The following is a 14,729-nucleotide window of genomic DNA, read 5'->3' as shown; positions in this document are numbered from 1 at the left end:
TCTGAGAAGTTCGTGATGCAAACAGGGCATCTGTGCCACAATCCCCTTAGAGCTGCGCCGCTGTGTTGTTCTGCCGTTAGTTTGCCCACGGACTAAGTGCAGCTGAGGTGATGGCGATCGACCTGAACTGAAGGATGTGCCGGTAATGATTTCACCTGGGAGCCTGGATGAAACCGGTGATGGGTGAAAGGCTGGGTCACAGAACAGGAGTGATGTTTGAAGTGTCAATAAATCATGAACAACACCGTGGCAGCCCTCGACAGCATTATGTTTTCTCTTCTTCCAAATGCCGCTGAACAATTTTGAAATTAAGTACTTTTGTTAGTCATTTAGACAAACTCCACCTTATATCCCCTAAGTCTCAAGTCTCAGTCTTCATTAATCACTGCTGGTGACCTGTCACCATGAAGGACTATCATACATCTTGGTGTGGTGTAGGCAGGGGGTCCAAAACAAAAATAAATATCAAATTTATTTTGGTGATTTATGTTGCACGTACCAGAATTTATCTTCCTCTCCCGTGGGCTGACCAGCAAAAGGCTCACAAAAAATACGAATATGATATATGCACTGTGGTCAACTCGGGGGAGGACAGGAAACCCTGCCCAAATGAACAAAATTAAGGAGCAAAACATAAAAAATGCCAGGTCACCAATGTGTAGACAATTCAAATTGAAGAGACAAGATGTGAAAAGACATAAAACTCAGAGGTAATAATGGTTTCAAGCTGGACTGGCAGAAAAAATGGCACAAAAATAAAAATAAATCATTTCGATAGTGTCTTGAGGTAATAAAGTAGTTTACTCTCATAATCCAAAGACATGCAAGAATGAATACTTACTATCTGTTTTTATGAAGAACTGGCAACACATACAGGTTATTTCCCTGCCTTCTACCCAAAGCATGCTAGGATAGGATGCCCTTCAACTCCCCCCCCCACACACACACACACACATACATACAAATACACACACAAAAAAACCCGACTATAAACATGTAGCTATTTAGTTGTTTAAAAACCGTGACAGATGTCTTTGAAAGACATTTTTGCTGTTAATCTTCAGTGTCATTTAGAGTTGAAACGTTGAAAAAAATCAAATTATCCCTTCACCATACAGTAAGTCTCATTATTTGCTGCTCTCCAATTTTTGTACTTCTCAGAAAGGCTCACACTGATTCGTCCTAATGAGTCTGATGCTGCTCAGCGAAGAAAATAAACAAGTTCTTATTATAATTCTCCTGATTTTAAATGCAATAATTCTCAGAAGTATGGTATAACCCACCATCCAGTTACTGTAAATCAAAGTCAACTTGGAACAATGAAATGTGAACTCCAGATTAACATTTTAATGGCGCTGGTCACATGAATTACATAATGAAATAATCATGAAAAATGAGTGTGCACTGTCTAGTTCCCAGCTCAGTGCCCATCAGGGTTGTCCAGATCACCAAGGACAACGATAACCTCCACAGGCCGGGGCACAGCGCATGTAATCAGATTCTTCCACAGGTCAACAAACCGAACGTCTTGCTTTGATCTCTCGCTCCCTAAACTTCATGTATGTGAGCTAAGCTGCCATTGCATTTAAATTATGCTGTCTCCATAAGAGGACACTCAAAACAAGACTTTGCTGATCAGGACAATTAACTATAACATGCTAAACACGGTGTAAGTTGAAGGAAAACAAGGAGATCCCAGCTAAAGTAGCACAAGCCTTGTCATTGTATCTAGGTCAGAAGAAAGCAGTATTCTCTACTCCGTGTGTACTTTCACAGCTGTGCTTTGGATGTTAGGCAGTCGTAGTAGCAGGAGCTACTCCACCTTAATGTACTTCCTCCAGCACTGCTATATGGAAAAAGTGCACCTCCTGTTTTTCTATAACAACAGTCATCATGGTTATCACCTCTTATAGCACAGCACATGTACGCATGGGCATACAGAAGAGGAAAAACACACAAACAGGAAAATAAATAGATGGATACAGAGAGAGAGAGAGGGGGGAGAGATAATGTGAGAGAGAAGCCAGAGAAAAGGGGAAAAAAAAAATAAGGATGTGGAATTTAATGTTGACAAAGAGGGAAACAAGATGGATAATGATGCAGGAAAAAGGAGGGATGACAGATATGCATCTCATTTTGCATTTACCTGGCAGGGAGTCAGAAGACATGCTTTCTTGCTGCTGCATCCTGAATGCTGGCTCCACTGTGAGACTGTGTGTATGCGTGTGTGTCCACAAGCTACAGCGAGTGAGCGAGCCAGCATGCCTCACTGTGTGTTTTGATGACGGAGTCCGCGTAGCAGCTCAAGGAGGGGGCGAGCAAGAGAGCGAGCAACAGAGCCGGGAGAGAAGTATGGGAGAAGAAATTACCTTGTTTATCTCGCCAAGTGTCTCCAATCTCATTCTCAATTTCCCTCATTCTCCTTCTCATTTTCTGCGAGTGTGAATGTGTGTGTCTTACACAAAGCATATGTGCTGCAGATGAGGATTTATGAGGTACACAGAGGCAGGGAGATGGGAGGAGCACGAGGAGGGAGGGATTCATGGAGGTCTAAGAAGTGGAGGTGCTGAAGAGAGGAAGAAAAGCAATCACCTTTAGTGTAGGCTCACTCGCTCAGGCACTGAGTCATTACTCTTCCCGTCCCTCCCCTCCACCTAACCTTGCAATACAGAACGCTAAGCCAATTCAGAGCTTACATTGTACCGCAACATCTGTCTGGCTGTGTGTGACTGATCTTAACTTTCGTGAATTTGCAGCGCAAATGGCAAAACGCTACAATGTCTACACGTGGACAGACGAGAAATCCAAAATGTAGCTCACTATAACGTGCAACAAGTACAAAACCTCTTCCTGGTCTTGAGCTGGTTTGTGCAGGCAGGCATCTCCAAAATCATAAACCCTATCTTAAATTTTCTTTGTTTACTCGGTGTTAAGATGCACGCCAACGCTCTACTTTGAGTGAAAATGAATATACTCGGTTAGTTGAGCCGGAGGTTCTTAATAATGTTGCCCTTGACTGCTTGTGAGATAAATGAGAGTCTTCTCTTTCAGTTGATTGAAACCCTGCAGCCACTGGATGACACCAGGTCTGGTATGTGCATTCAATTTGCAATTTATAATTCAAGGAATGCGCTGTGTTTCCAAAACACTATAATTATGCATGACTGCTAACACGTCATTATGACTGCTTTTGTACCTTTTTAAAGGAGAACGTTTTCCCTTGGATTTCACAAAAGGTTCCTCCTTCCTTTGCTCAGTTAGCTGTCAGTTAGCTTGGCATCACTTCAAAGTCCTAATGTTCATTTTCAGAGTTTACAATCTTGAAAAGGTCTCCCCAGTGGTAAACCCTTGTTCTCTGCTGTTTGCTCTCCCTGCTCTCGTGTTTCTCACACTCCTGTTTTCTCTGCTCATTGGGCATAATGATTTTTTTTCATAGATTATTTCTTTTAGCTCTCTGCAAAGCTCCTCTTCATCTATGGTAGGTAAGAAGATCTAAAGGGGACGGTAAACACGGTTGCCTTTGTGACAAGCGGATCTATGCTATGTGCTACACTGTGATAAATATAAAAGCGCATTCTCTTTAAAAGTTCCACCTTGGTTTACTGTGAGGGCATATTATTCAATACAGTTAGTTTTGCTCTGAGGCAGAACTTTAAGAAAGCACGAAAGATATAATTTGATTCTAAAATATGCATTCAAATTAAAAAGGGTATGTTTTCTGCCCTTGGAAGCAGGTATTAGGTACTGCATAGTCACGTTGCATCTCCCCAGGGAAGAGCATTTTTCTGGAGTACATGGTCAGGACTCTCCTCCCAGCCCATTAGTAAACTATCTTCTGCATATTCCTCCTACTTACAATGTATCCACCCTACTAAAGCACCTTTTCCAGTCTGTGCCACTCTGCACCAGATTTGCACTTTCACCTGTGGCCACATAAAATGCAAAAAACTAGTCAGCCACAATCCCCTGCGTCTGCTTGCATTCTGCGTGTGTGTGTGTGTGTGTGTTTGTGCTTATACTCAGTGGTAGCAATAACGGCGCTAAAAGTAATTATTTCACCTTGACAGTGTTTTGAGTAACTCCTCATTACAGCACATATTCAGCAAGACACCAAATGACATAGCTTTCCATTATTACCTAGATCGGGTGACTACAGGTCTGTACATTAACACCTAAGGAATGTAAAATAAAGGAACACAACACATAAATGGCAGCTGCTGTAACTATTGCAACAACAGCACATGAGACACTCATGCTTATGAATTCATTTTCAGAGGAAGTAAAATCTTATCTTTCATGCTAATAATTTGCAGATCTTGATCATACAGTATGGGTAGCCTTAGGGGCAAAACGGTGTGGTGCAAGCTTTTGCTGGATCCATGCATCTGTACTAGACCCAAGTGGAGTTCATGCACTTATATGAGGTAATATGCAAATGCTTTGAATTTCATTACATGTCACACTGTCATCTTTACACTGCTTGTGCCCTTTGTTGGGGAATAGAAACAGATTTAACCTTATTAAAATAATCTTGCTAAAAGAACAACTCCACTTGGCTGATGTACCTTGTTTTTCTTTTATTTTGTTCATCAGTTTTCTATATCAAAATCTGTCAGGGGATGCACACACACGTTATACTGGTTCACAAGGCTTGGGAACCTTGAATGTCCGCAGGTGAAAAAGATCAGTTACCAGAAACAGTGACATTTCAGACACGTGATTGCTAAACAGACTGTTAAACACACAAAGTTATAAAAGCAATAGCATGTCTATGTAGGTTCGGCAAGACTTGTTGAAGAGCCTCCCTCAAGCTGAGCTCATTTTTATGACGAGAGCAGCCTGCAGTAGTCTTTTGAAATGCTTTGTCTCCCTGCTGCTCCTCCCGATCAAAACTTGGGTTGGAGCACAACACTGCTGGACTACTACTGCAAAAGTAATGCAATGTAAATTAGAAAAAGCCAGGTGACGTGGTGTGCTGAATAATTTCAGTGCTATTGGATTCCAGTGCTGCTATTCTAATGTCCAAAAAATGGGACATGGGATAGCAGTTTGTAAAACAAATCGATGTTATGTAAGTAAACAGATGGTAGTAAGTCGTTAATAAAGGGTCGTGGGTTTCTTGCTTTCTAATAAGCATCCAGCAAAACCTTGTGAAGCCACCTGCAGTTAGAAATGTTAATAAGCCATTAACAAAGGGTTCTTATACTAATCCATCAAGTCTGCAGCTGTAAATGTTAATGAGTTGTTAAAAATGGATGGATCTTTCTCCCAGTGGCCTGAGCCCTTTTCTAGAAGCTAAGTGGTCAAACACTCTATTGGAGAGGGGTCTTCTTAATAAATTAAAGAGCTAAAAAAAACAAAGCAAGCTTGATGCTGCAGGAGGATTTTCCACAACCTGGCAGCTCAAAGTTCTTTCTTATTAATAGCTGAAATGATGTATAAAGCATTAGTAGATGATTTATTAACATTAATAAGCCACTAATTACAGCTTAGAAGGGTATGAGGGGCAACGAATACGACCTAGGATACAATAAAACTTCTTGCAGTGGGAATGCGCATGGATGACAGTTGTTTGGAGTTGTGCACAGTATTCATATGAACACTATAAAATGGAGAAAATGTCGTTGACCTCACTGCTGCTGTAACCATCTAGATATTCCTATGAGCTACAGACTAACTTTCATTGCAATGTTATTTATAAGTTCTAGTGCAATTCAAAGCAAGTGTGTTAGAGTGTGTGTTTGTCTGTGTATTATCCTCAGTTTATTGAATTGCTGAGCTTTATCTGCAACAGATGCATGTTATCTGCATCTGTTTCTTACAGCTTACTCTTAATTATCCCGCTCCTACCTCTGCAGGATTCCTTGGAGAATTTAATAAAACACAGGAAGAAAAAGAGCCTGCCATACGTCTCTGTGTTTACACAACTCGGATAATATTCATGTGGAAATGTACACTATGGTATATTTTACAATAACACAACCATTAGGTTTTGAATATACTGTATAGAAGGTCTTTACAGAAAAACAGAGATTCATTCTGTCTGATTATTTACCAGATGTATAGTAACCAGTGCTCACTGAGGTTGGTAGTCCGTGGAAATATTAATGATACTAATATAGAAAGACATACTATACACTTAATGGAACTTATCTTCACACCAACTCATTAAGGTTGAACTTGATTTTGCATGAACATTGCTGAGACACGAATCACGTACAGTATCTAGTTATAGTTATGGCATTTGTTAATTCTGTGGCTTATTGGACTGGGGTGGAAAACCAAAGCTCCAAAAATCACTCCTCGTTTCCTCTGCGTTCCAATACATTGGTGCTAGTGCTGCATGGTACTTGTTTCTAATGACTTCTTAGGAAGAGGGGTAGTGAGAGTCGTAAGAAGAAAGAAAATGAAAGCATACCCCTCAACCTGGAATAATTATATTGGGCTGGGAAATGACCAAATTGTTTTGTTTTACTATCTAAGTGCAAAGATGACAACTAATTCAACAGGATTCACGAGTCACGTTTTGAAACACCACCATCTAGTGAACATTTAATTAAATTGCAAGATACAGTTCCAGGTTTGCAATATGGACTGTAATATTTATTTCACAAACACACAAACACACACACACACACACACACACACACACACACACACACACACAGAGCCACCAAATGGCCTGACCTCTGTACCTGATGGGGAGGATTATTTTGGCTCCACATGACACAACACCCAACTAAACTATGTCTGCAGTTTCTTTGTTGGGGCCTCATGCCGGAAACTCTTTCTGCAGACTGAGGCTTAGCGCGTATTTTTGTTTAATGAGGTAAGCATGCATGGCTGACGAGTTCTCTATGACCACCAGTATGACATGGTATACCTAGAAGACTTGTTGTCTCTAACAACATCGATGCTCTTTCTGAAAATGAACAGAACATTTAGCGGCACATCATAATAATCGTGCTGGGAAACTGATGTGCTACATCTTTGGTCATGTGCCATATGTCCAAATCATATTTGTTAAAGCAAACATGAATCGAATTGCTCAAGTTGCTCACTGCGCAAGTGTTACTGACACCTGATTAGTTTGTTTTTGATACTTAACTTGGCTTTTATTTGGCAAGACTATTCCTGGGGAGATCAAGGAAGTGTTATCCAAGGGAGACGTGCTCTGATCAGCAGCAGTTCTTTTATATTCAAACCGAACAATAGCTCTTGGCCATACATGTAAGAGACACAGGAGGTGAAGGGAAACAGAGGTCCTAGAATGGTCAAGATGTTCAATAATGCAAAGTAATGTCAGTCATATCTGTTTGTTAATTTATCCACAGTAGTTGTGTGTAGCTTTATTTGAGGTTATACACAATGCTCGTAAATGTTTTATTAGTATAAGCTGAGCTAACCTGGAGCAGAACATGCCTGAAATTCAGCATTATTGCCCTTTTAGTTTTACTTGTACAAACAATTCACAAGGCAAACGGTTCAGCGTCACTAACTGCATCCTTCACACCGATAAAGGAAATTTTAACACCACATGTGCACAGGTGTTTGTGTCCCTCTTCTACAGCCTGACAAATCAAGTACTGATTGCTCTGGCATGCTGTTCTTCTGAGCGTTGCTGATCAGGTTTCTTTTCGTTAGGACTCAGCGTTTTTAAGAATTCGTAACACTAACTATAGTTCTTATAAGCGTAAGGTAATATGTATGTGTGGGCAATGTTATGTTCAGTAACAGGCAGTACATGACTATGATAAACCCTAGTACTATAGTTATCAGTATAGTATAGTCTTCGGTATGCCTTCAGTGTGTTCAAGTAGAGACAATTACCATGTTAAAGCTCAAGGAAGAGTGATGTCCTCTTAAGTAAGTGCATAAAAAAAAGGAAATAGAGATCATGTCTCATCAAATGCAAATACTCAATACACAAATAAGGATGACTGCTATTAGAGGATAGTCTTACCTGTATAAGAAGTGCATATAAGCAATGATGGTGGTGAGGTGGAGAAAAAGAACTGCGTAATACCGTTTTTCATTCACTTTTAAAAGTTAGCTTGTGGTCAGTTTAATCCAGTTTAATCCGCGTCAGTTTTACCGGTGATAATGAACTGATAATGTACTGTAGCGGTCGACTGGAACTATGCTTCACTTGTCCCGTTATACGATTTTAAGTGACAGCTGGCAATCAATCAGAAACAAGTATTTCCTGTGGCTTTGGTATAAAGCTCTTTGAAGGACTGAAATCAAATCTCCACAGTACATTGTGGAATTTACAGTGAAAGGGTCAGAGCAACAAATAATGTAAATGTTCATGTACTGAACTTTTGTTCAACAGAGTGCTTTCCGAACCTTCAAACAACAGCATGTAAACATGGCTCAGTTTCCTTGTTCGGCTGCAGTCCATGCTGAGGTTTGCTTTGATTTTAACGATGTATCAGTCATCTGGAATGGCTTCATCCATCCACTTCATGTAGGCCAGACTGCCGTCCTCCACCGGGAAGCTGAGGACTTCTGGGTTTGCATAGGGGTGGACAGACCTTGAAAGGGACCCACGCAAACACAAACAGGTCACACAAACCGAAGAATTTTGGTTATATGGATTAACACTTCCGCATGTCTGTACTGGTTCAAGTCCTTTTCAACCTAGGCCTTTTTTCCTCGTTGTTGCAATTATGGCATTTGACTTCTACACTTAATAACTTCCTGAACACATAGCTTTTTACCTCTAGTTTGTTTGGAGTGAGGCTTCCCGGTAAACCAAAATCAGGAAAAGCAGGTTCTACCTGTTGAAACCAACGGGCCTCGAAACACTTCACAACACAACCTTTAACAGAATAACGGTGACCCTGCAAAGAAACTCGTCTTCATCCGATGTTGCCTGAAAGCTGCATATATTGAGGTGGAAGATATGCTGTATGACTATTTGATAGCAAGTTTAATGCTCTATTGTTGAATTCACCAGTGGCCAAAAAAGGAAAAAAAGCCATTAAGGATTAATTCCTAATGGTAATTTTCATGTAGAATATGTGAGATGTAGCACCTGACATTAAAAATTGTGGATCTACCAATACTGACAATGAACGTAGCATATCCACCAGCTTCTGCAATTCCATTAAAAAAAAATCTAATTATCAGTTACCTCCCATTTTTTCTTATGAAGGTATCTGCTTTGGAATGTGGATCTTTTATTAGTTCAAATGTCTAAAAATCATTTTCAATCTGAAGCAACTAAATCTTCTACTTCTTCCAATTACACTTACACACAGCAACAGTAATGTAGGAACTATGTGAGCAACATAATTATACTATAAAATATGCTTTTTATGAATAAAATGTAGTAATTGTTTGATCACACTGACTGCTTTTCCCGAGCAGTGCTACTGGAAAACTCAAGGTCCTCTTTGTTAAGCCACCAGAGTGAAGTAATAAAATTTTAAGCACACAATAAAGCCCAAATTGAAAATACCCACAGTAAAGCTTTAATGCATATCTACAGAAGCATTCACAGCTTAAGCTTTAAGTAAGTTTGAAACCATAATTCCATGTACATTTGGCAATGGCAATACTGAAATAAGCATATATTACATAAAGAAAAACCTCACCTCACATAATCTATGACTTGGTGGATCCTGGAGGTCTTTGTTTTCACCAGCTGCAACAACAATGGCATCTCATCTTACAGTTCTGCCTTCTACTTCAACATGCCTGTTGACTTCATGTTGATCACAAATTCTCAGTGAGCTTACCATCAGAATTTCACTTGCATCCTGGATTTCGCCTTTCCAGTAGTACCTAAAGAACCAGAGAAGACGAGACATTACAACTGTTCCGTGTCCTACACTCGTACATGAAGGAGTTTAAATTACTAAAGGACTAAAAGTACCACTGCATGTACACGGTGTTCAAGAAAAAAAACTTTATTTTCCGGGGGAACACAACAAACATTTCCCCCACCATTTATCATGGCCACTGTGATTTACAGTGGTATTGTCAAACTGTTCCTGACAGGCGTTTTAATGGTGTCAAGTGCAAAACTGCCTCTTCCCTTTAGACGTGGTGTTTTTTTGTGGACTGTGAAAACACAAACTGAGAACCCATATTTAAGCAATTTCCATGACAAATGTCAAAATAAATATTGAAATGTAAGACTAAATAAGCCCGGATGTAACTGAAATGTATAAACGTACACACTGGCACTCACACATACACAAACATCTGACCACCCCCGTCGCCACCCTCAACCCTAAAATAATCCAACCACCTCTATTTTTAGGCTAATCCTCTGTTTGATTAACAGATTTAGTGCTGCCTTTTCAATTCAGTTAGCGTCTGTCCCCTACAGCCTGAGTTTTTCCTTCCTTGTCCCTTTTTGTGGTTATGCATTAACAGGAAAGCTAATCCACGCATACAAACACACGACAGCTCTGAAGGCTAACTGCCATTCAGCTTGTAGCGATGGGAAAATTGATAAAAGCATTCAGATGCAACCCATTCACCTTGTGGTTTCCTCGGTAACAAGTTACGCAGTAGAGAGGATAAAAAGCACATATGTGTTCATGCGTGTAAGTGTCTGCGTATGTGAGAGACATAACAACTAAGCCAGCCTTGGTGGTTGTGCGTCAGCTGGGTAGAAAGCTGTGTTAGATAGGGGTCATATATGATTTACATTGTGGAGGTCCTGGAGAGAATGTTAATACTGGCTGCCAGCCGCCTCTCCATGATCGCCCTGGAAGAGAAGACAGAACGGTCGGGAGCGTACACGGACACGGAGGGGGCATACATGAAAGAGAGGAAAGAAAAATCAAAAACTTACACAAGCCACCAGCTGTCTATCAATTACACCGGGACACTGAGCCCTTCATTATGGTGCTCTTCAAGTGAACTGCAGGAAAATACCTTAATCAATTCTGAAATAGACAGTAAACTGTGCTTTCTGCCGCAGCTCAGCTGAAACGATAGCTTATCACCAGCTCGACCATGCCCCTTCCTCACACAACGGGCTCTGGAGGAGGCGATTTACATATCTGGCGCCTGCTCCGCGGCTACTTTCCGTCTTGACATATGGTAAATAGATAGAGCTCATTTACATGCAGCTCAAATGCCAACAAAGGAGATGAGAATGGAAACAGAGCGCTCTGGCAGTCGCGGGTTGGACAAGATTGTATCACTTCTCTATAAAGAGAAGTCACTTATGTCTGACTGAACTTTAATTTGTTCAAGTCACTCTAACTAATTTTCAAACCCAAAGTCACATACCAAAGCTAAACAATTTAATTAGCATCCCGATTAAAGCGAAAGCTCTACATTTTGGGAAATACACTCATTGGCTTTTTTGCCGAGAGTTAAGTTAGATGAGAAGGGACCATTCATTTCTGTACGGTCAATACTACGGCAAGCTGGAGCCAGCAACCGGTTAGCTTAGCTTAGCGCAAAGACTGAAAGCAAAGGGTAGACAATTAGCTTGACTCCAGCTTGACCACCATCAAGTTTTCATCTTGTTTGCTCAATGCGTATAAAAAGGCTAACTATAAAAACTGCACTGGCTCCAGGAACTTAACCATTAAACCACATTCTTAGACTTTAACTGTTTTACAGAATAGGCAAACAAGATATAAGATGATGTGTTAATTGGTGAGCTTCAGAGGGGCTGTTAAGCAGATAGCTATTTCCCTGTTTCCAGATTTTTATGCTAAGCTAAATGGCTGCTGGCGGTAGCTCCATATTAATCTGAGCTGCAGCTCCACGCACGAGAGTGGTATTGATCGTCTCAGCTAACTCTGCCTTAAAATGTCAAACTGTTCCTTTGGGTTGGTCCGTTTTATTTTTTTTGAAACACTGGAACATGTGACCTGATGTGACTGTGGTGGCCACTCGCTACTGCACCTGCCAATGTCCCTGGCTGCCTGTTCGTTGGGACTGTTGAGGAGAAGGACAGAGTGGTGGCCCGGTACGTAGCTCCCCGTGAAGGCCGAATGAAGCTGGACGCCGATGGACCACAACCCGGGATAGATGGACACGGACAGGACCAAGAGCTGGAGAGGACGGCGGTGTGGTATGGGTGCAACAAGGGACAAGAACATCTCAAAGTGCTGACACGTCAAAGTTCACTTACAGACTTCAAAAGCATGATTGGGGCATCCCAGGGTGATGTTTGTGTCTGTAATAAATCACTTGGACATGTGGTTGTTTTCAGGTTATTTTATTTTTCTGGATGAAGGGACGTTATAATGTAATTAACTCCTACCCTGTGAAGGGATCACCACGTTTTGATTGGATTGGATTCAGTATTTATCCTCTTATTATTTTGTCGCTGTCTCTCACAGATAAATGAGTACAGGTCTTGTCTTGGACACTGGGACCCATTTATAATCTGTCCTACTTTTCAGCACTGCACAGCATCACAACCAGACATAGATGCACGTAAATCAGAAAAAAAATACAAATAAAAATGATGTTGGAAAAAAGTACAATTGGTAACATTGTAGTATTTCCTACCTCCGAGGCTTCTCGTTACTTTTTCTCAAAGTTTTCATGTGAGAAATGGTTACCAGTCCATAAAACAATCACAGCGGCTCTTACCACACAAGACACGAGCAGCACCGACCGAACGAGCGAGTGGAAAACGGCCTCTTTATGGCATCGCTGGCACAGCCACTCCATCCTGTCGGTGGCAGCAAGTGTCACTCCCGGAGTCCGGCCGGCGCAGAGCAGAAGCGGGACACGCTGTGCCGAACTTCATTCATACAACCGCTGAGTCTTTAGCCCGGGACAAGTGGGGTGTGCTGTCGCTTTTACGACCATTGCGAAACCCCGGTTGAACTGCCGCTTCGTGAGAGAGAGTGTGGGAAAAAAAAAAAAAAAAAAAAGAAGAAACAAACAAACACAGAGAAAAACCGCTCCGGAAACCTGCAAAGGAGGCGAGCATGGTGTTGACAGGTTCTGTAGGTCGTGCGCTCAAAGACGAGGGGGGGGGGGGTAAATCTCCGCGCCCTGCCATTGGTTGCTTAGACTTCCTGACGCGCCGGCGACCAATAAAATTGCCCGTTCGCCTCTGCTGGGTCACCTCCGGGGTCGTAATCGGCTTTGGTGTTTTAACCGCATGAACATGAACTTTTTTTTTTTTTCTTCTTTTTTTTTGAGCCTCGCGGCGTGTTTGTGACGGTATTACAAAGCTGTGAAATCACGAAGACACTGTTTTACATGGATGTTCTTCAGTAGTGGAACTCGAAGTAGACCACACGGGTGTGATGCACCGTAAAGTTATATTTAGGCATCATAGTAACACGTTTTCTTTTATGTAATCTCCTATATTGTGCTGATACCTTGCTTGTGTATTCAATGGTGGACTGTACCATTGTTTACGTAGCCTACCTGTACTTTGAGTATGTCCATTTAATGCTGCTCTATACTTCTACACCATTACCTTTCATGGGGAGATATTTTACTTTTTACTCCACTACGTCAATTGATAGCTGCAATCGCTCTGCAGATTAAAGTTGTACACGCAAAACCAACCACCGTCTTATAAAGCTACCAGTTTGATGGGGACCTGGCGGCAGGGGAGGGCTTGTTTGCGATCGCAGTGCATCACCGGTGCAGTTTCTCTTTCGAACCCTGTCCATTGTTGGTACCTCGACCACTAAAACCAGTCCCGCTACAGACCCGCTGCAGAGGCCGAACTCCTCAGACAGAAGGTGGGGGTCATGGGGCAGAAAACAATGAGTGGCTAATCTTTTGCTGCAACATGAGGTTTTTTAACTGTATATAAAGTAATGTAGAAGTTTACTCTACAGTGTGAGAACACACAAACTGCTGCTGCAGGCCGGGGGGCCTGCCTGCATTGGCCCTGCACTGATAGCCACTCCATGATTGCTTTTCAGCCCTCACATTGAGTGTTTGACCTCAAAATTCACTGAGCCTCATAAGCGTAGAGCACGCAACCCCAAACCTTCCACGCAGTCCTCTAACACCATGTCCATAATGCCTAAGAGTCACTCGAGTCCTTAACTCTTTCACCTGGTTCTTGGGCTTCATAAATCCCTAAGGATCGAGCCTACAATCTCACCCAGAGCTAGTTGTAACGCAACGTTTGACCCCCTTGCGAGTTTACGTCAGGTGTCGGACTTCGGGGTTCAGTGAAGCACCGGAGGATTGAACCCGAGGCTTCAAAACTTCAGAGTACGAATAGGGACTTGACAGCATCACAAATGTAAATATTTCCTGTGTGCGCTTGGACACGGCTGGGCATATGCAGCGGCAGTGTGGCAGTGCAGGCCAAATGCTGCCCATTTACTGCATTGGCTGCATTAGCTCCGCACTGCAGGCCAAGGGAATTATTTTTTGGCAGTCAAAAGGAATATATATGTGTCAGTGATTACCGATATAACACATTTAGCCTGAAATATTTACTTACTATTTAATATTTGATAACTTAAAAAGCTTTATGGTAATTTCTGTATTTTGCCAACTTTATTGAATGTGCAACGTCAGTTTGTAGCAACGGGAACCGTTACCACTTCAATACTTTTCTACATACACTTCTGCACACTGAATTTTAATGAGGTCAGAAGATAACAAGAATATATATTTGAAGAAAAAAAAGTTCCTCCACTACTGCCTATAAACCATGGGGCAGATAAAATGAATACGATAGCACAATGCAAAGGGTCGACATACTCTGTATTATTCATTTTGGAAAAAACATTACAATCAACAGTCTTCCAGAGTCT

At 41.6% G+C, this 14,729-nt stretch overlaps 1 protein-coding gene across 2 annotated transcripts; it reads right to left on the bottom strand.

Moving 5' to 3' along the window:
• Positions 1–6,628: 6,628 nt before the first annotated feature.
• zgc:63972 (protein CutA homolog) lies at positions 6,629–12,821 on the bottom strand. 2 transcript variants are annotated; one of them, XM_040156720.1, is made up of 6 exons: positions 12,580–12,821; positions 11,884–12,032; positions 10,667–10,726; positions 9,747–9,792; positions 9,603–9,652; positions 6,629–8,537 (listed from the first exon to the last, which is right to left on the bottom strand). In XM_040156720.1, exons 1-6 carry the CDS (start codon positions 12,658–12,660, stop codon positions 8,435–8,437), a joined length of 489 nt encoding a protein of 162 aa, XP_040012654.1. In that variant the 5' UTR covers positions 12,661–12,821; the 3' UTR covers positions 6,629–8,434. The 2 variants fall into 2 exon arrangements, with proteins under 2 accessions (XP_040012654.1, XP_040012655.1); XM_040156721.1 differs by lacking the exon at positions 10,667–10,726.
• Positions 12,822–14,729: the final 1,908 nt, after the last annotated feature.

Source organism: Xiphias gladius, chromosome 20, assembly GCF_016859285.1.
Source record: "Xiphias gladius isolate SHS-SW01 ecotype Sanya breed wild chromosome 20, ASM1685928v1, whole genome shotgun sequence".
NCBI lineage: Eukaryota > Metazoa > Chordata > Actinopteri > Istiophoriformes > Xiphiidae > Xiphias > Xiphias gladius.
This window is presented reverse-complemented; position numbering and strand designations above follow the sequence as displayed.

What these genes read in the sequence shown, in the direction of transcription:
- zgc:63972 (XM_040156720.1), bottom strand. Translation starts at nt 12,660, where the DNA reads ATGGAGTGGCTGTGCCAGCGATGCCATAAAGAGGCCGTTTTCCACTCG. An exon ending in TGCTGCTCGTGTCTTGTGTG is followed by an intron (nt 12,033 to 12,579) that starts GTAAGAGCCGCT and finishes CGTCCTCTCCAG; the next exon opens with CTCTTGGTCCTGTCCGTGTC. An exon ending in CAAGTCATAGATTATGTGAG is followed by an intron (nt 8,538 to 9,602) that starts GTGAGGTTTTTC and finishes GTCCCTTTCAAG; the next exon opens with GTCTGTCCACCCCTATGCAA.